Source organism: Dermacentor albipictus, chromosome 5 (genome assembly GCF_038994185.2).
Source record: "Dermacentor albipictus isolate Rhodes 1998 colony chromosome 5, USDA_Dalb.pri_finalv2, whole genome shotgun sequence".
Taxonomy (NCBI): domain Eukaryota; kingdom Metazoa; phylum Arthropoda; class Arachnida; order Ixodida; family Ixodidae; genus Dermacentor; species Dermacentor albipictus.
The window spans coordinates 117,610,493-117,635,190 of NC_091825.1; the positions used below are offsets into that span (position 1 = coordinate 117,610,493).

The 24,698-nt window shown below is 49.7% G+C and overlaps 1 protein-coding gene across 3 annotated transcripts in view; it reads left to right on the forward strand.

Moving 5' to 3' along the window:
• Nucleotides 1-24,698, forward strand: part of LOC135916130 (prickle planar cell polarity protein 3-like) — a 432,933-nt gene that overhangs the window by 397,741 nt on the left and 10,494 nt on the right. For all 3 annotated transcript variants that reach the window (XM_065449392.1, XM_065449391.1, XM_065449390.1), the window contains one exon: nucleotides 17,501-17,761. In XM_065449392.1, coding sequence (XP_065305464.1) covers nucleotides 17,501-17,761 — 261 coding nt within the window. The remainder of the gene's footprint in view (nucleotides 1-17,500; nucleotides 17,762-24,698) is intronic.

Genomic DNA, 24,698 nt, shown 5'->3' on the forward strand with positions numbered 1-24,698 from the left:
GCGGACACACTAAAAGTCTCTATTCTGTGCGTCTTGTTGAATTAATGTGGTTGCGTAGATAATGCACAGCGCATACATATACGCGTAATGTTGAAATGCGATGAATTTGTATGCATGTCCAGTAATAGTGCAGTAACTTCTTTGCAATGTCAGACCTTCAGCTTCAAAGTGGGATGTCGCGTATTTTGGTATACTTCTCCTATAGATATATATGAACATCATATTACACCCATAAGGAAGCACTATGCGGCTCTGGTGAATGCAACTCTGCGACTGATGCATAGCGTAACTGTATTGTATTTATTAAATGAAGTGTGTAGTTTCGTAAACTGCATAGAAGTAGGCATCACTTATGTACCATTAAGAGTTGTATAGCGTCAGTAAGCGGCGTTTAAGCATTCGCATCTGCGAGCTCATTCTGCACGAATGCCGCAATTTTCGGAAAGGGTAAGACAAAGCTGCGGGCTGTGTTAGTTGGCAGACCCCCCCCCCCCTTCCCCCTTTCACATGTTTCCGCCATTAACCTGTGGTTTCCGCCGCTCCAGTGAACTAACTATAGACGCACAACAATAAACAACTACAAAAAAAGTTCGCTAGAACAACGCGAGATGGCAGTGCATTCGTGGAGCAAAACTAAAGTGCTCTGTATATGTATGTACCACTTACGTGTACGACACGTCGACCTGTCTACGCAATCGTCTTCCGCTTGCGGCGCAGCGCATGCAGAGGCATCCGTGTGTGTGACGAGGCGCAACGCGCGGTACACAACCGTCAATTGCGCGAGCGCCCGTTTCGAGTTCGCAAGGTCGCTGGGCGCGCGCGCGCGCCGTGAGCTCTTCTCGCGAGACGCGTAATCTCCGCCGCTTTTCCTTCCGCGGCGCCAGCGACGAGATTCAACGGCCTTTCTTGCTCGGAGGTGAGAGAGAGAGATAGAGAGGAAAGGGAAAGGCAGGAAGGTTAACCAGAGAAAAAGATCCGGTTGGCTACCCTTCGCTGGGGACAGAGGGGAGGGGGAGGTAAAGTGGTAACAAAGTAAAAAAAATTAAACTAGGGGGTTTTACGTGCCAAAACCACTTTCTGATTATGAGGCACGCCGTAGTGGAGGACTGCGAAAATTTCGACCACCTGGGGTTCTTTAACGTGCACCTAAATCTAAGTACACGGGTGTGTTCGCATTTCGCCCCCATCGAAAGGCAGCCCCCGTGGCCGGGATTCGATCCCGCGACCTCGTGCTCAGCAGCCCAACACCATAGCCACTGAGCAACCACGGCGGGTCCGGTAACAAAGTAGAGATAAGGAAAGGTGAGAGCGCACATATAAGTGCGTGGTGCCAGTGTCAGGCGAGAGGCGGCGCGCGTTTTTCAGAGTCGCGCGCGCGCGCCACAAGACGAGCAGGGGCCCAGCGTTTGCCCCCTGAACCCGATCCGCGAACAAGGAAGATGACAAATAAGTGGCTCGTCTCTGTTCGCCCTTGCGGGCGTTTGCTAAACAAACATCATACCCGTAAGAGCAACCTCGCGCAAGGATGGCGCGTGTAAAAACGGAGAAGCGCAGAGTCTTTCACTCTCACTCACTCACTCGCTCATTGAGGTAGGCGCACATGCACGCATAGACGTCGAGCCGCGCTCCCTAAATGGTTGCAGGAAATTGCAGCTCTTCCGCTTCACAATCTCTCTCTCTGTCTCAGACATGCAAGCACCTCCTTCCCTTCCTCCCTCCCTACCCGCACGCACACACACAGCCTCATTGTCTCATTTCCCGTCCCGGACAACACACACACACACACACACACACACACACACACACACACACACACACACACACACACACACGCACAATTAAAGGACGCTGGCCTGATTTTTAGCGCACGCACGCACTCTGTGCGATTCACCGATATGTTTTATTATGCACCAAATGAAGGCGACTGGCGCGCCGCTTTCCGGAAGGAAGCGATCGTCTTACGCTAAGGGGTCGCGGTCAAGTCGGGACGGCGATCAGGCCGTAATCAAGAGCTTGCAGCGGTGCGCTGCCGGGTAACAAAGGCAGCGGTTTTACGAGCGTACGTCGTCGCCGACGTCGCCAGCGAAGTTTGTCCTCGGTCCGTGGACCGAGGACAAACTTGGCGTTGTCGTTCATTCCCGTTTTGGATGGAACTTGGCGGGCGGAAACGGGTGTGACGAGATTCTCCCGCTCACTCTCTTTGCCTCTTCCGACTCGGAAAAAAAAAAAAAAGGGAGGCGTGCCCTTCATTCACGCGCTGCCACCCTTTGCCTCTCAACCTTTCTCTGCTCTTGTTGTGGCGGACCTTCGCTTACGCCTCGAAGTCAAGGGTTTGAGCGGTACTACGTCAGGACTTCCGCGTAGGCTGTATGAAGCATTCGCGGTGGTGGTGGGCGGTCTTGCAATGAAATTAGTTTTGTCGTTTCGCTTTGCTGCGCTTGCGTACGCGTGGTTGATGCTGGTCGCTTTGTCTTGTGGGTGGAATGACGGAAGTATTGATGCTATTGATTGATTGATTGATTGATTGGTCGATCGATCAATCGATTTTGTTTATTGGCGCATTGGGCAAGTATGGCGAAAGAGCGCCATGCATTCGGGAACTATAGCGCTGTCCAGGAGGCGCTTCGGCAGTTTGAGTGCGTAACTAAAGTATATATGCTCACACCGTCCGGTAGGAAGGCCACGAAGATGGCACGACATATTCATCAATGACAGACGCGCGCCTTTGTCAATGCTTGCTGAGCCCGATGTGCCCAGCCAAGTTCTGTCCATGGCTACACGGGTTGCGAAGAGCGCATGCGCTGCTGCGTTCTATAGCTCGTCGATGCCCAGACAGATCGGTTGCTGGACGCGTGTGCTTTAAAATGAGCGGTGAATTTGCTGATGCAAAATCGTAGCATGTGCTATAACTGTAATGTGTGTCCACCGCTCGCCAGGCTGTGTGTTACGCCGCTGCAGTCGGCGCGAGAAATTTCAGCACTGGTTGCCCACCTATTGATGATTCGTCAACGGCAATATGAATTGCGAATAGAAATGTGTTGCCTCCTCCGGGGAGCTTAAAGGTCAGAACACCTTGATCGGCTCAACTTCTGGATTCCCTTTTCTCCAGACCCGGCTAAGCCGCCCGCCCATTGTTACATGCGGGAAGGTCCAACCCCCACATGCTCGGGTTCGTGGTGTCGCAACATACCTGCGAGTGCATGAGCGAATGCATGAGTGAGTGAGTGAGTGAGTGAGTGAGTGAGTGAGTGAGTGAGTGAGTGAGTGAGTGAGTGAGTGAGTGAGTGAGTGAGTGAGTGAGTGTGTGTGTGTGTGTGTGTGTGTGTGTGTGTGTGTGTGTGTGTGTTTGCGCTTGCGCACTAAATTGCACAGTCGCAGTTATAAGTGTATGATCAACAAGAAATCACAATTGACGGGCCGAATTCACAAAGTTCCTCGTTTGTTAGTGCCATTATCCAGCCGCGTCCGCTAGTGTTATGTCCGGCATAAAGATTGGCTGGAGATTTTTTCTTATACGAACAATTCTGTATAGCGTAAGAGCTTCCTTAAGAATTGTGACCACTCTCTTTATACCACACTCCTCGCACTGGTTTCTCATAGCACAGCCGGCTGCTTTTCGAGTAGTTTTTTTTTTTGTTGCTGCGGTTAACCTGAAGGCCCTGTGCTTCCGCTTAGGGGGCATACACGGCAGCTTATAGCGGAAAAGCAGACACTAACGTGGCCTTTAAGTGGCGCACATGTGGCTATAAACGCCGGCCGGTGCACCATGCAGTCCTGCGTGGTCGCGCGCCATCTCGATCCTGTGCTACCGTGCGGGACCTTTCGTCCGTGACTTGATGCCGTTTTCGCGCCGCAATTGTGGAAGCGCGAGGCAAACCTCACAACCGCGCGTCTTTAACATCGACGCCTTCCCGACAGCTAAACAGGCAGCTGTACCGGCAAAGACTCGAACCGCTCGCACGCCATCCGGCAGAGCCGATAGCGAAGTGCGAGCAGGTGATGCCCTGTGCCTTGCGGAGGCGAGGATAAAAAAAGAAAAACAGGATATATAGACGCGCACGCAGCACACAGTCTACAAGTTTTAAGTTAACCGTGAACAACAACGAATGACCACCGATCACGCAGCGTGTGATGTTTGTGTGCGTGTGTGTGTGTGTGTGTGTGTGTGCGCGCGCGCGCGCGCGCGCGCGCGCTAGCCAAAGTCTGACGTTGACGTCGGCTCTCGTTTATTCGGAACTCGGCAATGTTGGGGGCAGTCTGTTCAGCAGGTCTTGTGTTTTTTTGCTTCTTGTTCCACTCGTTCTCGTTCTTCTTTCTTTTTTGTTTATCTTCTTCTTTTTATTTTTAGACAAAAGAAAAAAGAAAACGTTAGAAAGGGACGGTGGGAGAACACGGGTATAACGCGCGGTGGGCGGTATACACGCGTGACGTTTATGCGCGACATCCGCGCCTGCTGGGGGTTTGACTTATTTCGCGGTCGCCACCGATTCGCACGCTTTCTCCCGATTTCTTTGTCTCTCTATTCTTCGTTTCTTTCTTTCTTTTTTTTTCTTTCTTTCTTTCTTTCTTTCTTTCTTTCTTTTCTTTTCTTTCTTCCTTTCCTTTCTTTCTTGTTTTTTAAAGGGCGGGGTGGGAGGTCGACAGGTGTATCTCACGCTGGGCACGGCTGTGAGGCAGGTCACGCTTTGTGACCCCGTCGCACGTCGCGGCGTGAGATTTATCTATAGGGGGCGCTGCGGCAAATCGTAAATAAACGCCGCTGCGGCGAACGCGAAGTCCACCGCGCGGTGTTGGACCCGGCCCCTTAGACAGCCGGGGGCACGCCTGCTGGATATCTACGAATTGGTCGGACCTCGTGACGACACTGGTTTGTCCGTGTAGCCGCAGTGTGTGTGTGTGTGTGTGTGTGTGTGTGTGTGTGTGTGTGTGTGTGTGAGAGAGAGAGAGAGAGAGAGAGAGAGAGAGAGAGAGAGAGAGAGCATAACATGTCGCGCGCAAGAACCTGAGTGGGTCTCACACCACCCGCGCGCGCCAGTGGAATGTTTGCGGCAGGGCCTCTCTGGAGCTGTCGAAACTTTTTGTCGATGCGTTGGAATATCCGCCCGGATGTGCGATGTGTGGAGCATTTGATATTTATCGCGCGCATCGGCATATGTATATCTTGCCCTCCCCTGCCTGGGAGCATTCGTTCTGCGCGTGGATGCGCTTGTATGATTCTGTCTTATGTGCAAAGAGACAGGCGGTTTCAGTAAATAAGAACTTGATTACGTGAGATATACCGAACTCGAACGAGACGGGCGTTGAAGCGAACAATAATAATAATAATAATAATAATAATAATAATAATAATAATAATAATAATAATAATAAATAGGCCTGGAATGCTGCACAATAAAAATATCGAATCTTTAAAGCAGGAAATGAATAACTTCGCTGTCAAAATCGCTTTTGTGACTTTTTTTTTTCTATGTTTAGATGGTTTACGGCACTGACACTGACCTTTCTATGACCGTTGGCGTATGCATACTGTGTTGCAGGAAAGCCTATCGGAGCGAAGGGCGTCGCGATGTGGGGAATGAAAAAAATAACGCCGCTTCTGTATGCAGCCATCTCAAAATATATGCATATGTACTGTCAGGATTGGGGGCTCAATCCCATCGTCCGTGGTCCTTTGCCAAGATTGGAGTACGGCATGAATTTGAAGGTAGCTGGCCCATGCCGTCGTCCAATTTATTTGCGCTGAGATCGTTGAAGAAGTGAAGAACTGTTTCTCAACGAGAACGAGGAAAAGGGTTTATTTACAGAAACTAAATCAGTCTAACATGACTGCTCAAGAGAAGTGTGTCCTCAGCATTCGCACAACCACAGTTTTTATACACTCGATCCGCCGGTCCTACGACGCGGCGACTGTTCGTTTGCACATCACCAACTCGCAGCTGCTCTGAAGATCAGTTTACGTACACAAAGGCAACCGCGCTCTGTACACAGAGGCAACCGCGCGGGGTGCCGTTCCGGGAAACTATCGTTGCCGATCGAGCGTCGCTCGTTGTTCCCTGCCACTCCGAACCGTGAGAAGCACAAAAATACGTCGTCCCCACGGCAGCTTGTCCAGGCGTGTCAAATCAGCTCCGCGTTGGGGAACTCTGGAATCATTGTCCACGCACCGAACTCGTCCGGTCACAATGTCGAAGGGGCTGGAGGAAGGCGGCGGATTCCAGCGCAAAGGCCGCTTCTTTGAACGCCTCCCAGCTGCAGCGACGGAGAGGGAGAGGTGCGCGTCTTGCACCCCTTGTCGTAATCGGGTGGCAAGGTGGCAATCTTGTTGCGCAACTCGCCATTCTTGACAGCGCCTCCATGGCCCGAAAAGTCTCGACTGTCTAGCGCTGACAACCGCTAGGCAGGAAGAGAACGGCTGTTGGTCAGGGGGGGGGGGATTGATGTCTTGGCTCGCAGCGACCACTTGTGCATTGATGTCACCGCCCCAAAACATTCAACAAGGACAGGCAACTGCAAAATGAACCCCACAACACGGCTCTGCGCCGAGATGACGTGCATTGGCTCTCACTTTAGACTCGCTAGGCTTCAAAAAAAAAAACAACAACAACATAAGTGCAGAAGCAAACAAAAAATGCTGCATTTCGCTATGCCAATTTCTGAAGCAAATTCTTGCTGACACATTCAGCAATTAATGGAGGGAATCCTGCTAAATGAGAGGGGATCTTCTTCGCTTAATAAAAGTTAACACTAGTAACCCTAAAATTTAGGCGGGACCCTCAAACGCAGAATTCAAATTAGCCTGCTCAAACCATCCGCATTGCTATGCAACTTTCCCTTCTTATATCTAACGGAGAAGTTGTACTCTTGGAGAGTGAGGCTCCATCGGAGCAAGCGGCCGTTTTTGTGTGACATTTGATTGAGCCACGTCAGAGGACAGTGGTCGGTCTCGAAGATGAACTTCGCTCCGTACAAGTAACACGACAACTTCTGGGCGGCCCAAACCAAACAAGCGCATTCCTTCTCTGAAGCGCTGTAGGCTTCCTCTCTTACATTTAGTTTACGGCTGGCGTAGAGGATAGGATGCTCCTCGTTATCGTCGCCGACCTGACTAAGTACCACGCCCATACCTCTGTCGCTTGCGTCGCATTGAACTATGAATTCCTTTGTGTAGTCTGGCGCGCGAAGCACAGGGCGAGAAACCAATAGCGTTTTCAAACTTTGGAAAGCGTTCTCTTTGTCCTTATCCCAGTGTACGTTACTCGGTGCTCCCTTTCGGAGGGCGTCTGTTAATGGACTTGCCAATTGTGAGTAATTCGGAATGTGCCGTTGATAGCACCCCACAAGTCCCAAAAATGAACGAAGGTCCGTTTTCGGGCGCGGCTGAGAAAATTCTCCAATCGTAGCTATTTTCAGCTCAGCCGGCCGTCTCATGTCCTGACCGACAACATGGCCCAGATAAGTAACCTGTGAACAACCGAACCTACACTTTTCCGCTTTCATCGTTAAGCCGGCTTCAAACGTACGAAGCCTCGCATTCTTGTCGTAATAGACTTTGGCGTTCTTTTGAGCTATTGCCATGTTCTTTCCGACTAGTTCTTGGGTTGCGCTTAGGCGTTCCAGTAAATTTAGCACGTATTCAACCACGGTTGGACTCTCCCCTCTTTCCTCCCACATCTCTCTTAACATTCTCAGTGGAGACCGGAGTGTCCTCCCATACACTAGTTCTGCTGGTGAGAACCCTGTCGCCTCATGTGGAACCGTTCGCAAAGCAAACAAAGTTGCCGGCAGACAGTTCTCCCAGTCCTCCTTGTGCTCGTAACAGAGCGCACGCAAAACTCGCTTAAGCACCGAATGCCACCTCTCTACACTGTTTGACTGAGGGTGATAGACAGAACTGTGTATTAACTTTACCCCGCACTTTTGCAAGAATGTGGAAGTCAGTGCGCTCGTGAATACTGACCCTTGATCTGCCTGAATTTCGGCTGGAAACCCAACTCGTGCAAACACTGTCAAAAGCGCGTCTACTACTTCAGTGGAGCTGAGCTCTTTCAAAGGGATTGCTTCTGGAAACTTGGTAGCCGGACACAGCATGGTAAACAAGTACCTGTAGCCTGATTTTGTTTTTGGAAGAGGCCCTACCGTGTCTATTACAAGCCGTCTGAAAGGCTCTGTTATTAAGGGCACTACCTTCAGTGGAGCTTTCCAAGTCTCTCCTGGTTTACCAGAACGCTGGCAGGCGTCGCATGATCTTACAAAGTTTTCTACATCTTTGAAACAGCCAGGCCAGTAGTATTCCATAAGCAATCTTTCCTTTGATTTGTTTATGCCTAGGTGGCCGGACCACCCATTTCCATGACAAAGACTCAAAAGGTCCTCCCTATACTTAGTATAGGTATGACTAACTGATCTAAAATCCTACCCTTTCGATCTCTGTAATGCCGATACAACAATCCTCCTTTCTCATGTATCGTTACGTTGCGCCTAGCAATGCCTTCTTTAGCTGTGTCACGTAATTTAGCTAAGCTCTCATCATTCTTTTGCTCAGCTGCCAGTGACTCTCTATCCACGCGTAAGAGTTGATCAAAGTTCTTTGAGGCCGGTGATAATAACGACCCTGTCTCGCTTGTGAGCGCGTCTACATGCTCTTCCTGCAGGCTAGAACTCTGACACTCTAGTGCTACGCTCTCATTGAGCTGGTCAACTGGCAGGCTCTCCTCAACTGTTCTTTTGTCCCTCGGGCCTAGGTCGGATTCGGGTATTGAAGCTATCCCCTTTTCTGCTTCCGCTGGAGGAGCTTGAGCATTTTCAGCCGAAAGCGCCGCGATCTTACGAGCTTGGCCTCGGGTCAATGCCTGTACTATGCCCTCTCCCAGTTTGAGCCCTCTGTCACGCAGTAACTGATTCGAACGATTCGAAAAGATGTAGGGATACTGCAGTGACAAAAATTTGGAAACTGCAGCCTCAGTCTCTAGTTCCCCGAATGGTCCACTGATTTTGACTTTGGCCATGGGCAGACACACGCTATGTTCTTCTACAACCTGTTTTATCCACGCTACTTCTCCGGTGAAGTCATCTACCATCACGTAAGACGGATGGACAATGTCCAGCGTGGCGGCACTGTCTCTTAGCACTCGGCATGGTTTTCCATTAACTTGCAGGTCGTGGAGATATGGACTTAAAAGTTCCATATTCTCATCCTTTTCCTCCACGTAGGAAAAAACTACGCTAGACTTCTCGCAGTTTACAGCTATATGTCCCAGTTTGTGGCATTTGTAACAGCGAATTGGTCTAACAGATTCGAATTTTCTTTTCTGTTCTTTTTGTGCGGTTTCTCCGTTAAGTTTCTCCTCGCTCTTTTCTGCGGGCTTTTCCGCCATGTCTACAGGCTCGGATCGTCTAGTTTGCGCACCCTTTTTGAACGGAAATGGTTTCCGCGGTCCATTTCGACCGTCCCAGTTTCCCTCCTCGGCGTTCAATTTTCTACGGGTTGCGTACTCTTCGGCTAATTCAGCCGCCCTTTCCACAGTGTTTACATTACCTCTGTCTTGCACCCACAGTTTCACAGCTTGGGGGATGGTTTTGTAAAACTGCTCTAGACACATGCATTCAATGATCATGTCTCTGCTGTCGTACGCTTCCGCGCTTTTAAGCCACTCGACTAGGTTGGCCTTTAAGCTATACGCAAACTCCGGATAGCCCTCGCTATCTTTCTTGCCTGTGCTCCTAAACCTTTGCCGAAAAGCTTCGGCTGAAAGGCGGTATTTCTTCAGGAGACTAGCCTTAACTTTCGCATAATCATATGCATCCTGCACACTCAATCTGGCGATTACTTCCGCCGCCTCACACGGCAACATAGACAGCAACCGCTGTGGCCATGTACTCGGACCGAAGTTCATCTTTTCGCAAGTCCTTTCAAAATTGCTTAGGAACAAGCCTATGTCGGTCCCGACCTCAAATGGCTTTAATAGCCTGTCCATGCGGTACGATTCTGCCTCACTTGATCGACCCAGAGCGCCTTCACTTCCTTGAGACAACTCAAAACGTCTGTTTTCAAGTTCAAGTTGCATTTTTCTTAACTCGCGATCTTTATCGCGTTCCTCTCTCTCTTGTTTTTCTCTGTCCCGTTCTTCTCTTTCTCTTTCCCGTTTCTCTCTCTTTTTGAGAAGTTCCAATCCCATTTCAATATCTTGCTCACTGGCCTGATTGGAAATTAGCTCCAATAATTCCGATTTGAGCATTTCCTTGCGTACATCTAGGCCCAGTTCCTCACCAACAATCAACAACTCGTCTCTCAGCAGTGTCCTTAACTCCATGACTGCTGCTTTACTGCCTTGATTCTGCTCTCTAAATCTAGCTAGGAAAACACAACCTAGCTAACACACAACAATCTAGCTTCCCTACTGTTCTAAACAGAACAACCACAAAATGAAGCCTAGAGAGTCAAAGCAAAAACCAAGCACTCACCGCAGATACAGCACCATGTCGCAAAGTCCATCTCACCGCTGTCAGCCAGTTGTCAGGATTGGGGGCTCAATCCCATCGTCCGTGGTCCTTTGCCAAGATTGGAGTACGGCATGAATTTGAAGGTAGCTGGCCCATGCCGTCGTCCAACTTATTTGCGCTGAGATCGTTGAAGAAGTGAAGAACTGTTTCTCAACGAGAACGAGGAAAATGGTTTATTTACAGAAACTAAATCAGTCTAACATGACTGCTCAAGAGAAGTGTGTCCTCAGCATTCGCACAACCACAGTTTTTATACACTCGATCCGCCGGTCCTACGACGCGGCGACTGTTCGTTTACACATCACCAACTCGCAGCTGCTCTGAAGATCAGTTTACGTACACAAAGGCAACCGCGCTCTGTACACAGAGGCAACCGCGCGGGGTGCCGTTCCGGGAAACTATCGTTGCCGATCGAGCGTCGCTCGTTGTTCCCTGCCACTCCGAAGCGTGAGAAGCACAAAAATACGTCGTCCCCACGGCAGCTTGTCCAGGCGTGTCAAATCAGCTCCGCGTTGGGGAACTCTGGAATCATTGTCCACGCACCGAACTCGTCCGGTCACAATGTCGAAGGGGCTGGAGGAAGGCGGCGGATTCCAGCGCAAAGGCCGCTTCTTTGAACGCCTCCCAGCTGCAGCGACGGAGAGGGAGAGGTGCGCGTCTTGCACCCCTTGTCGTAATCGGGTGGCAAGGTGGCAATCTTGTTGCGCAACTCGCCATTCTTGACAGTACCAAGTCGAATACGTGCGTGGGAAACGCCGTTTCCAGCTCGAAGGAAACATCAAAAGGGAAGAGAGGCAGAGGTCACAGCGACGGCAAGAAATCATCCCCGGAAGTGTTTTGCAACTGCTGTTATGTATACATAAGACGTTCGAAAAATGACAAAGACGTCGAGGGCATAACTCGGCGTATATACCGCGAGAAATGCGCAAATCGCCTTTGCTTATTTTGCTCGCCTGGAAACGCGTGTGACACCCAAGTCCAAGGTTAGCTCGCCGGCGATAAATAACGTAAAAGTCAAGCCGCAGTCGCGAAGCGATTCATCTCAGATTTGACGGCCCCGTCCGCAGGTTACTGCTACATTTCTCTTTTTTTTTCTCCTTCTCGCGCGGCAAGTCGAGTGTTATCGATGGCGGCGCAGCTTAAGGATCACCTGCAGCCTCTTATATCACCCGAAAAAGTTAGGCGATTTATAACTGCCGCGCCGGCATGGTATACCGGAACGTCATTATTACACCGCGTTTATATATATAGTTTCTCTAAATTTTCGTCCGTGCTTATTTTTATTTGTTTTTGTTACTGCAGGCCCGTCTGTAGTACTGCCTCTTCCCCTCTGTCAAGAATATAATGAGAGGGAAAGAGTTACTTTTATTCGCGTTTGCGAATAAAAAAAAAGCACGAGGCATCGAAATTTTGGGGGTTAACACCAAAGGATAAAACTGCCCATAGCCTGCTATCTTCAGGGCAACATTCATTTGGGCTAGATGGTGCATACTTGAATTAGGAACGAACAGCGCCGACTAAGACGATCACAAGTGAGGAGAACGACACAGGACAAGCGCCACTTCATCTATCTTCATTCACCGAAAAATCGGCAAATAGGAAAATCAGACATGCGCTTGTCCTGTGTCGTTCTCCCCACTTGTGATCGTCTTAGTTGGCGCTGTTCGTTCCTAATTCAAGCCTGCTATCCGCAGGTCAAACTACCACACGCCGATAGCCTGCTATCGGCGTGTGGTACAGTGACCTGCGGATTTATCTTGACAACTTCAGAAAATTATCCCGAATTTAGCGCTGTAGCTCGTTAGCGCTCGCATCTTCGCGTGAATGTCACATTGGACGACTTGTATAGTATGTAGGGTGCTTCTTTTTTTAGCGTCACCAAATTAAAAAAAAAAGAAATACCTGTGGCGCAGATAGCACATTTCTAACCTTCGAGCTAAATCGCTTGGTGAGGCGGCCATTAATTCTACAAGAAATCTAAATGTCTAATTGGATAGTTACCATAAATGCACTAATTAACTTCAAAATTACTTCGTGGCAGATATTTCGATCTATTAATTCTAGCTATAGTGAGCTTGCAAGGCATATTTACTTGGAACGAATTCTGAGGATGGCACCGGTTTCTATAGATATGCGCCGTTACTTGCGATGAAATGCACTATATTGCTCCGCTTACTTTCTGAAGAAAACGCTGTGTTATGCACTGAAGCACGAAAGTAGCTGGAAAGCACGAATGCATTTCGCTGGACACTGAAAATGAATATATCTAAATTGGTGTACACTGTAAAATAATTTACACCCTTAAAAGTGAAAAAGGGTGTAAAGGTGTCTATAACTCACACCCTGAGGGTGTCGGTTATACAAATCAAACCCTAAAGGTGCGAGTTATAAACACATTTACACCTTTTTTCGCTTTTAAGGGTGTAAATTATTTTACAGTGTAGTCCTAAGAATTCGCTATAAGTGGATGCATCGCCTTGCGAACCCACCGGCTACAATTCGCAAATTTAAATATGTGCCCTAAAGTAATTGATTAAAAAGTTCATTAGTGATGGTGTGTTAATTATTCAATTAAGTATTTTGACTTTTCGTAAGTGTAACGGCCGCCCTAATTTAGCTCAAGGGTTAGAATCGTGCTGTTCGTCACAGGCAATTTTTCAATTTTTGGTGCAGCTAAAAGAAAAAAAGAAAGAAACGCCTGGTCTATAGTTTGTATAGCATTCCGCAGTACATCTGTTTACTATACTCGCTGGTTCGACCGGCACCTAGCGAAAACGCTGCAGTCAAAGCGCTCATCGAAAGAAGAGTTCAGCCAGTCATGCACGTGGGATAGCCCACCACCAGATATATGTTACACGATCAGACGGTGTTCTGGCTACTTATTTATGCGGGTGTAAACTGTCTGTCCCTTACTTGACTCCCATTTTTAAAAGTTTTCTTCACACCTCCTAGTAGAGTGCGATCACTCTGATCGGGCGCGAGCGGCGGAAGCGTACTCGGTCATGGAGTAACGATAACTCTCGCAAAAAGGAGTCAAATACAGGACAAACGGTTGCACCCGCTTAAAGGAGTGTTCAAAACACCCTTTGCTCTGAGGGTGCATTCACACGGTTGCACTTAAAAGCGCACTATAGGGAAAATTAACTTGAAGTGTATTAATGAGTAAATTACCATTCTACTTAACGTCTCCCCCACCGAGATAGATAGATAGATAGATAGATAGATAGATAGATAGATAGATAGATAGATAGATAGATAGATAGATAGATAGATAGATAGATAGATAGATAGATAGATAGATAGATAGATAGATAGATAGATAGATAGATAGATAGATAGATAGATAGATAGATAGATAGATAGATAGATAGATAGATAGATAGATGATACAGTGGCTTATAGTGTGAAGAGGCTTGGTAAGCAACACTCTGAAAAAAAGTTTGCACCCTTTGACATTTATCTTGTCCTACAACAATTATCGTCATCTATCTTGCGCGCATTTTCTTTCTCTAACGCTGCGCGCCCGGTACTTCCAGGTCACGATCGCGGCATGCGCGTTGTCAGCGCGACATAGCATTCTCGAGAGGAAAGTAGCGGGGGTTTTCTAGAGAAAGGAAACGCAAGCAAGGCAGATGACGATTATCGTCGTGGGCCAAGACAAGCCCCAAAGAGTGCAAACTCTTTTAGGAGTGAAGGGAATACGCAGAAATGAAAGACTGGCGGCGACAGTTCCTTGGAAGTTCCCCCATCAGCTTGCATTGACGCCTGACTTTGGCGGAGTGTCCTAGGGCGTAGTTAACTCTATATCGGTAAATACGAACTAGTACATCGTCTTCTAAACAGGGCAAACACTGCGTTTTGAAAGAACATTTTGTCAGCTATATCCTAGACTGATTTTCTGTTTCTTTTTAGTGTCCATGTAGTATACCGGAGATTGGGGGACATAATTTCCTAGGGGGACCTAATTTCCTAGGTAGTTTCGCAGTGGACTGGGTGATTTCGGCGAAGACTGTACACACGTCGCACGACATGCCTCAGACAAGGGGGGGACGGGGGGGGGGGCGGTACCACCCACGCGCATTCAACCCACATCTATAGGTGGCGCCGATATCGCTTGTGACACACTTGAAGTTTTATTTATTTAGAACATACTGCAGGCCTACAGTAGGCCCAAGCAGGAGGGGCGAATACATAATATATGCAAAAAGAAGAGGATTAGCAAAATTGGAAAATGTTAAATACAAGTTGTAACACAAAATACAGCAATAAATTTTATTTCAGGCCGCCGCCGTTAGGAGGCGCCACATCGGCAAAACCACAATGATGCATTTACTCGGCCGCGAATCGCTGTCCACTATCTCTTTCTCCGGCCGGAGAAAGTCGCCAGAGCGAGGTTTTACGGCGCGCTACACATTCGGAACTGGCTGTATACGTACGTCGAAGGCGTGTCCTAAATTAGAAGCACGGCTAGATACACACTGCGTCCTGCATACGCCACTGGCGAGCGGGGCTCTTGTATATACCGCGCTTATTTATCGCTTTTTCGTTTATCTCCGTGCATTTAGTGCGTAGCGAACGCGTTATTTTTGCGGGGCGATTTCACGGGCCCCACACGCACGCTGGACGCTTTCTCTCCCGTGTACGTGTTTCCAAGTGCAAGCAGCTCTGTCGCTCGCCTCTATACACAGCTTGTCCAGTTTACCCGAAGCCAGGTTCACCGCACTTCGAGCGAGGACGTGATGTATGTGCGGCGATATATTTTCTCGACGCTCACGCTCGGAGCGCCCCATCTTGAGGTCGGTCCGTAGATGTGTCGCGTTGTATATACGCGTCGCCGAGGCTTCGGCAATTTCCGCGCGTTCACAGCTTGAAGCTGTATGTTCGCTAGCGATCGCAAACGAGTCCGCCTCGTTTTAGTATTTTGTGTGTGTGTGTGTGTGTGTGTGTGTGTGTGTGTGAGAGAGAGAGATAGAGAGAGAGAGAGAGAGCCGTTTAACGTTTTGAGCGCCCGTAATCCCTCCTTGCGTGCGACTTGCCGAATAATTGCGCCAGTAGTATATATAGGCAAGGACGCTGCTGGGCGAGATAAGACAGCTTTACGTAACGCGTTGTGTTGTCGTCGTTCTTGCGTTTTGCGTCTATGTTGCGCGAAAGCCGCCATCTCGATTAACTATTAGTCTTTCACGTTCGAGAAGGGTTAGCCCCTTCTTTTCTTCCCTCCTCCACCGCGTGTCTTGGCAGCCACGATGCGGTGTATATATCTAGCCAGCCGATATCGAAACACATGTTTCATGCTCGTTATATTGCGTTTACAATGGCTACAGAGGTATGGCCTAAGGCGTATACACTGTATAGAGATCAAGTCAGCCTTTGAGCGTGTCACGTGATGGTTCTCTTCCTCGTTAGTACTTGAAGACGACATGTAAGATGGCGCTGGGGTGTCAGTTTAATTTTAAGCAGTTCGTTGGCGTATAATGTCCACGCTTCTAGGATTAGTTGTAGATTGTTATTGTCACAATTCATAAATGTGCTCACGTGTTGGAAACGTTGGTCTCACAGGTGATAAATACTGTTTTTGTTGCTGTTCGCTTGCACGTCGACAATATTCAGTGGCTGCGCGTTAACGACTTCCTTTTTGAGTGTCCGGTAACTTTTGGTTCAGTGGATATCTATCTGCACCGGCCGTCACACCTGTCCTGTTTAGTTATACGCAAAAGCAAGGCAGGCGATTACTTCACGCCTGAAGTGACAACCCCTATGCTCTTTCCACGCACCGAATGTCTCAGCTGGGACGAGCGTTAATCGGACCGGAACACGCGTTTCGTGCTCGGCTGGCTACTTTTTTCACCGCAGGAGCCGAAGACGGAAACGGAGGCCGCTAACCCTAAAAAAAAAAAGACAAAAAAAGAGAAAGCGCTGATAAACAAGATCACGCGACTGGGCAGATTTATCTCTGAAGCTGTTCGTTGGAGAGAAATCGGCTTTTTCTTATTACGTGTTTAGGAGACTTTTGGCGCCTTTAATCGGCGGCGGCTGCTCTTTTAGCGTTCTATATAAAAGAGGAATATATCGAAGAAAATTATCTCGCTCGAGAATGGGAGGATTAAAAAAAAAGATCAGCGCTGCGGGCACCGACATCTCCTCAAGAGCAGACATTCATTCATTCATTCGGCCAGCCAATCAATCAATCGATCGGTCGATCGTACTTGATCTACGCATGCCGGGCATGTCTGCCATCGGCAACGATCTTTACGGCTCTTCCGAGGCCTGCCACAGATAGAATCAAAACGACTGACGGCTTCGCGCTGCCTTGTGCTCGTTCGACTCCTAAACGTGTTCTGCGCCTCTAAAAGCTGTTAAACTTTTTAGAGTGTTCTATCGATGTGCTGCGTGTTCGTCATATTTCTTATTTTCTCTCTCTCCCTCTCTCTCTCCATGTTGCTTCGCATCCTTGCGCTTTTTTGGAGAAGACGGTTGATCGTGGCGGAATGCGGTTTTAAGGAGGTGCTATGTAATGTAAGGTACGACAAATCAGTTTAAGTTGGTAAAGTATTTGGAAACCCTATTTTCTTTTACCCTATCTTAAAAAATAGTATTTCAAAAGCCTATTTTTTTTTCGGCAGGATCTGCCGGGAAGCTCGATCCTCGCGAAGCGTGGTCACACAGCCTCGAAGTAAATGTTCCAGCATGTAGTAGCCTTCGCCACCTATACACAGTGATTCATCAAGTACGAAGTGTCACGCCTTAACAGCGCAGGAATTCACATTTGAAGGGGAAACCGCATCCCGTAAACTTTTGCTGTTGACTGTACACGCTAATGCGGTCGGTACGTCGGGCTTCTGACTCCACGCGCACGCGTCGATTTCATAAGAGCGAAGGAGGAACGGAAGACGGGACGGGGCCATAACCTTCCTTCCTTCCCTTCGCTCCGCGACTGTTACCGAACCATCTTAACTATTTGCGTATATTCAAGCGTCGTTTTTCTCTCTCAACCTGCCAGGTGCACCTGTACTTCTCCTCGCTGCCGGAGGACAAGGTTCCGTACGTGAACAGCGTGGGCGAGAAGTACCGCATCCGGCAGCTTCTGCACCAGCTGCCGCCGCACGACTCGGAGGTGCGCTACTGCAACGGCCTCTGCGAGGAAGAACGCCGCGAACTGCGCCTCTTCTCGAGCCAGCGCAAGCGCGAGGCCCTCGGCAGGGGATCCGTCCGGCAGCTACCCGTCAACGCGGCCAGCCTGCCGCCCATCGTGTGCCAGAACGTGAGTCGCGGGGCACTATAGCTGCGTCCCGAAAAAAAAAAAAAAAACCCACTACGCACTCCCATAAAAAAAAAATGGCTGTGGCTTAGGTAAGGTTAAGCCCAGGATGCGAAGCATACTAGCCTTTATTTTAGTTGTTGAACCACTGTTTAGCCTGGTGAACTGCTGTTGCTTGGCTATATTTGGTTCGGCTAGACGAAGAAACAACTCATGCATTACTTCTTCGCCTTCAAGAGTGGAACGCGACAGCGTTCCCGTCGACCCGCCAAGGGGTGTAAGACAATGGGCTACAAGGCAGCGACTACGCGCCCCGCATTGGACGCGGTGAGCGTCGAGCAAAGCAGCGTTCGGCGCGGCAACGAAATGTGCGCCTGAGCAAGAGACGCACGCCTTAGAAACAGCGCGTTTCTAAGGCAACACCGCATTCACTAGAGGCGCTTTTGTACCGCTTTGAAGCGTTGTACTCGTGGCTCAGTGGTAGCGTCTCCGTCCCACACTCCGGAGACCCTGGTTCGATTCCCACCCAGCCCGTCTTGCAAGAGTTGAGCCAAAGCCACTTCTCCTCTGTCGTGACGTCACGGTGTCACGTGATTTCATGGTCACCGCCGCGCCTGAGGAGCTGGGTTGAGCCCTCGTAATATGCTTCGCATAAAAGTGGTGTTCAAGTTCCCGTGCTGACAACAGCACGGAAGACGCGGACCACCTGAGCAGACGGCACAAGCGCTTGTGCACGTCTGTTCACTGGTTCGTGCCTCCTGGCACTCTTTTGTTTTATGCGAAGCATATTACGAGGGCTCAACCCAGCTCCTCAGGCGCGGCGGAGACCATGAAATCACGTGACACCGTGACGTCACGACAGAGGAGAAGTGGCTTTGGCTCAACTCTTGCAAGACGGGCTGGGTGGGAATCGAACCAGGGTCTCCGGAGTGTGGGACGGAGACGCTACCACTGAGCCACGAGTACGATGCTTCAAAGCGGTACGAAAGCGCCTCTAGTGAATGCGGTGTTGCCTTAGAAACGAGCTGTTTCTAAGGCGTGCGTCTCTTGCTCAGGCGCACATTTCGTTGCCGCGCCGAACGCTGCTTTGCTCGACGCTCACCGCGTCCAATGCGGGGCGCGTAGTCGCTGCCCTGTAGCCCATTGTCTTACACCCCTTGGCGGGTCGACGGGAACGCTGTCGCGTTCCACTCTTGAAGGCGAAGAAGTAATGCATGAGTTGTTTCTTCGTCTAGCCGAACCAAATATAGCCAAGCAACAGCAGTTCACCAGGCTAAACAGTGGTTCAACAACTAAAATAAAGGCTAGTATGCTTCGCATCCTGGGCTTAACCTTACCTAAGCCACAGCCATTTTTTTATTGTGACAGCAACTGTATGGACACTCCATGCGCATTTCTGCCGTCGGCGTCGCCGTGATGTTCCGTATAAAGTACAAGGGCGATAAAATAGTCGTCGACGTTAAGGGACAAGAAAAGAGCAGATTGGGTGAGGGAACAAACGCGAGTTAATGACATCTTAGTTGAAATCAAGAAAAAGAAATGGGCATGGGCAGGACATGTAATGAGGAGGGAAGATAACCGATGGTCATTAAGGGTTACGGACTGGATCCCAAGGGAAGGGAAGCGTAGCAGGGGATGGCAGAAAGTTAGGTGGGCGGATGAGATTAAGAAATTTGCAGGGGCGGCATGGCCACAATTTGTCCATGACCGGGGTTGTTGGAGAAGTATGGGAGAGGCCTTTGCCCTGCAGTGGGCGTAACCAGGCTGATGATGATGATGATGATGATGATGATGATGATGAAGTATGCTGTACGTGCGAGTGAAAGCGTGCGAGGGTGCACGAGCCGGCGATCGCAGCGCACGCAACGGACGGAAGCGGGGAGGAAGCGCACCGCCATCCGTCGCGAGAAAGGCTTCAGGTGGATGGTAGAAAAGGGGGGGTGGGGGAGTGGCTTGCTACTCCGGGCGGCCGGGCCGCTCCTTCTCTAAAGCCTTCTGCAACGGGGACGGAGTTTGCGCTGTGTTTTCGCGACTTAATTCGCGTTGATGCGAGCAGCTCCATAAAGGTCGATTCGCTCGCTGCTGCTGCCGCGTTTCCTCACTGCAGTGTTCTGACAACGAGTTACCGCGGTCGTCGAGTGAGGTGGGTTCATGTTGGCTTGTGCGCGCCTGACACCATGCCTGTTAATTTAGTTATACTCGAGGACAACTTTTTGCGGCTGTGAAGGAAAAGCTACGGAGGCAAAGCGCGCATAAATGAGAGCGCGTTTGGAAAGAGTCCCGCGTTTCAATCCACGTTAAGCTTAGGCTGAGGAAAAGAAAACATAAGCGCCTTATTATCAATAGTTAAATAAGCCAAAAGACACCACTGAGTGTAAAGGTTTGCATATTTTGCAGCTTTTCCCTTTCGCGTCTGGGCAAACGCGAAACCGTCGCACGTGAAGCTGCGTCGATTCAGCGTCTGTTCCGAACAACCGAAAGCCCTGTCAAACGCTGCCGGACTACTTGGCGGGTAACACATGTGCAGCTGCCACGCGCCCGTAACTTTCCCTTCATAGCACGAGAACAAAGTTGTTCGCGACTATAACGTGCCTATGTTTACAAGTTTATACGGCCGATGAAACTACAATCCTTACTTCGTGTAGCTCTAGACTAATTTGCTATCACAATCAGTGCTTAGCCTTTCGGGCGAAACTTCGACTTTTCTTACTATATATGTGAAACCATCTCAGTCATTGGCGCCAGCCTGTTTCCTCTTTGACGTTCAACTACTCAAGGACATTCACTGACTAGTTATTACTTCTCACTCACTCACTCACTCACTCACTCACTCACTCACTCACTCACTCACTCACTCACTCACTCACTCACTCACTCACTCACTCACTCACTCACTCACTCACTCACTCACTCACTCACTCACTCACTCACTCACTCACTCACTCACTCACTCACTCACTCACTCACTCACTTTTGCATTCCCACGCTTCTTTACTCAAAGGCATATGTTGCTGCGCATAAGAAAAATAGAAGAGAGTTGCAGAGACAAAAGGACGACAGAGAAGGTAGAGTGCTCTACCTTCTCTGTCCTCCTTTTTGTCTTTTCATTTTATTTTCCTTTTGCTTACGCGCTGGAACATGTGTCTGTCTAAATTCCAACTAGCCTAACTCTCTGCCTTGCTTATTCTTTTACCCATCAGTCCTTTCACACATAGGGTGGAAAAACGTCGTTGCCTGAGGGCCGATTGTAGACTGTAGCTGTGCGCACACGAACACATACTACGTTGCCACTCTCATGTTTCCACACTCACTCGCTCATTGAAATCAGTCAGTCGTACAAGCTTATCGTTCACTTAAATTTGGCCCTCTCAAGTGTGTCCACACTGCCGGTAACTTTTCCAGACCGTTATAACGAAACATAATGTCGTCGCAAAACTTCGCAGACACTGCTTACTCGTTTTCTGATTCTGAATGTGGCATTCAGAAACCTCTAGAACAACACTGCGTCATCAGGTCCGTTTCCTTCTTTTTTTTTCTCCCTCTGCCTCATTCGCTTCTTTTCATGATTTACAATTCAGTCCTTATTTCGGTCTGTCCTGCGATTTAAATTTCGATGTAACTTGACGCGCTCTACCTACACCTCACTACTTGTGTTCTGCGTATTGTTGTTTGTGCGTCTTTTTTCAAAGCCTTATCTTTTATCCTCCAGCGATTCGCTCGCAACGGAGTATCTCCGTCGACCTTATACAAACGTTGCTTGTATATAGTCCTTCCATCGCGCCATATTTTACGACTCTGCGTGGATCTAAAGAAACAGCAAGCTGTCGTGGGTCGAAAAAGGCAAGACTTTAAGTAATCTACAGGTACGAAGTTAAGAAAAAAAAAGTTCGGACGTGCAATCGGCAGCGAAGGGCAGGTTAATCTCGATGCCCATCGCCGACGGACAGAGCAGGTCGGCGTCTCTCGTGGCCCGGGGGGGGGGGGGGGGGAGGGGGGCGTTTCCCACGTACTCAGCGAATGGGGCTCCCCCTCGCGTTTTTTTACGATCGCCCCGCTGGATATGGCACCATGCGGCGCGGCCACCGCGCCGGCGACCCCGGCATCTTGCGCTGGCATTATCGCGCGCGCGCACCCCTCAACGCCAGGGGTCGCTAGCTGTTTGCCTGCCGTTATACGTTGCGGAAGCCCCGAATTCATCTCTCTCCCTGTTTTATTGCGTTACAGCTCGCGCACATGGGAGCAGCTGTGAGGGGTTTGCGTGAAAGAGGGATGCCTGATGTAAAAAAAAAAAAAAAACCGGGGGGAAGCGAACCAGAAGTGACGCCAGTATGGCGAGGCACAATGGGGGATGGGGGGGGGGGAGCGGGATGAGTGATCGTGAGCTAAGGGCTGGAACCGAGAACGGTGCGCGGAAGCCCCTACTTCGATTCTGCGTTAACCGTGCTGGTGGCGCAGTGGCTTGGGCAACATGTTTCTGAGTGGGAAGGTTGAGGATTCGACTCACGGCCGCGGATGCCGCATGCTTACGGCGGCAAGAATGCTTGTGTACTTAGACATGTATACGGTAATGGAAGTCAGCTTGTCAAGGTTAGTCCGGAGCGCACCACCTCGGCCCCTATAGTCTACCGTGCAGCTTTGAACCATACGAAATCAATCAATCAATCAATCAATCAATCAATCAATCAATCAATCAATCAATCAATCAATCAATCAATGGCGGTCGCTACACAGATACACATGGCGCCTCGATGTCACGGCAGTATTAAGTACTGATATAAGTGCACTCTCACAGAATTCGCAACACTAAACCTCGAATGCCTGCATATCGCGACGCGCAAGCGCACAAGGGACGCGTCAAATACGGCACTTAACCTGTATCGTTCCGTACGGCATAAAGATCGGAGCAAGACGCTGCGTTATCGTTCTGTGCGTAGCGTTATGACGGTGAATTTCGCTATTGCCTGCCGTTTCATCGATCGCATGGTCAACTTCAGTTCATGTGAAATTTGGAGACAGCAGATGGAGTCGCTACGCGCGTTAAGCGTCAGATGCGGACCCCTACGAGCACTGACTAGGACCGCGCACATCGCAGGGATAAAAAAAAAAGTAAAGAAAAGAAATACAACGCCGCGTGTTTGGCGCCGGGTCCGAACCGCGCGCTCCCTCTCTCTCTCCAAGCGGCGCTTGTCTCCCCGTTCACCGTGAGTGAGTCATGCAAACCACGCCGACATTCTGTTCGGCGGACCAGCGGGGCAACCCGACTCGTGAGCCGGGTCGATACCCCGCGCCCCAAGCTGCGAACCCAGCGCGTGCGGAACGTTCGGCCGGTAGTACCGTGGCCTCTTTCTACGACATGACGCCTCGCGCTTTGTGCCATGCACTACGCTCGCACTACGTTCTCCCGGACAACTACTACTACGTCTTCTCGGCGCCGCGCCTTGTACCGTACCCACGCGTCGCAGCGGTCTCGTTTCCTTTTTTCTTATTCGCGTCGGGTGCTGCACCGTCGTGACGTGACGTACGGAGCTGTGCCGTTGCCGCCACCTTTGTGTGGGCCCGCTGAGCCGTCGAGACGGACTCTTTAGCGCGCCGTGTGTGCCTACGTGTGTGTGTGCCTACGTGTGTGTGTGTTGGTGCGTGCGCGAGTGCACTTAACTGCTCGCGTCGTGCGAAGTCGCCTGCTGGCCTTCAGAGCGTGACTCTCGCGTCAGCGCCTTGGACAAGCGTGGGTGCCGAGTGCGGGGCGTATGGGCACCTGCGGTGCGGACGCATGAAGCGCTTTGCAAACACGGGTAGGAGTCAGTTTGCTTTCCCTCGTCTTGGGTCTCACCCACTTTCTTTCTTTCTTTCTTTCTTTCTTTCTTTCTTTCTTTCTTTCTTTCTTTCTTTCTTTCTTTCTTTCTTTCTTTCTCAGGGAGCCGCGCTGCTTGGCGGTGCGGTCGCGGCGAGGATAGCACGACGCCCTCGTGTTTCCCCCGTGTGTACACTGTAAGAACCACACACTCGTGGCCATAGGATGTTTCTCGATACTCATCTACGCTAATTCCGTGCAGTGCAGTCGAAACTGAGAGATGAACGGCGCGGGCGATGGGACAGCAGAATAAGAGGAGGAAAGATGCATATCCTCTTGTCTAGTCGTCCGCGCTCTTCCCCCCCATGTTGAACGAAAATGAACTTGCAGACCAGCCTAGAACTCTCAAAAAGCTACGACTCGCGTCAATGAACCGGGATGGGGAACCGGGGAGTGAGCTCGTCCATTGTCCGCTCGTAACCTTCTTGTTCGCGACACCGGTTGGATTCAAAACATTACCCTCTATCCTCTCATCTTTCATTTCCCGACCCATCCCCAGTGCGCTGCTCCGTGCTCCCATATGGGCTGAAGAATTGAGCGTATTGTCCCTCTCCCAAATCACGAAGAAGAAGAAGGAGAAAACATTACTACGGGCAAGTCAGTTCATTCTTGAGACGCGTAACGGAGTCGCCTTTTTTTCCTGCGGGGATCTATAGCTTTCAATGCACTGCACGAAATTGTCGAGACGAAGTTTTTTTTTTTCCCCCTTATGAGTACCTTACACGTTGTGCCCTGGCCTTTGGTGTATGGCCGCTCTTTAAAGTCCATAGGCAAATGATTATTTTTTTTCTCTGTTGCTGGAGGTTTGCAAAGAGGGGCTATAAAACGGCGGTTTGGTGTGGGCGTTGTGTCAAGGAACCGCATATTGAATCAGCCTGTCCTTTCAACGTTTTATGTGAGCGAGATTGAAGTGGACGAATACTTCATGCATCGTTGCTATAAATTCAAGGCGATAGTTGACGATATGAGATTTCTGTTGTATTTATTCAACTTGTGCAGGACGCACATGCCGCTCCCTTATCTACGCGAAAGGCATAGATTGCATTGTTTTTCACTTGTTCGAGAAATATGTGTGTGATTAGACGTATG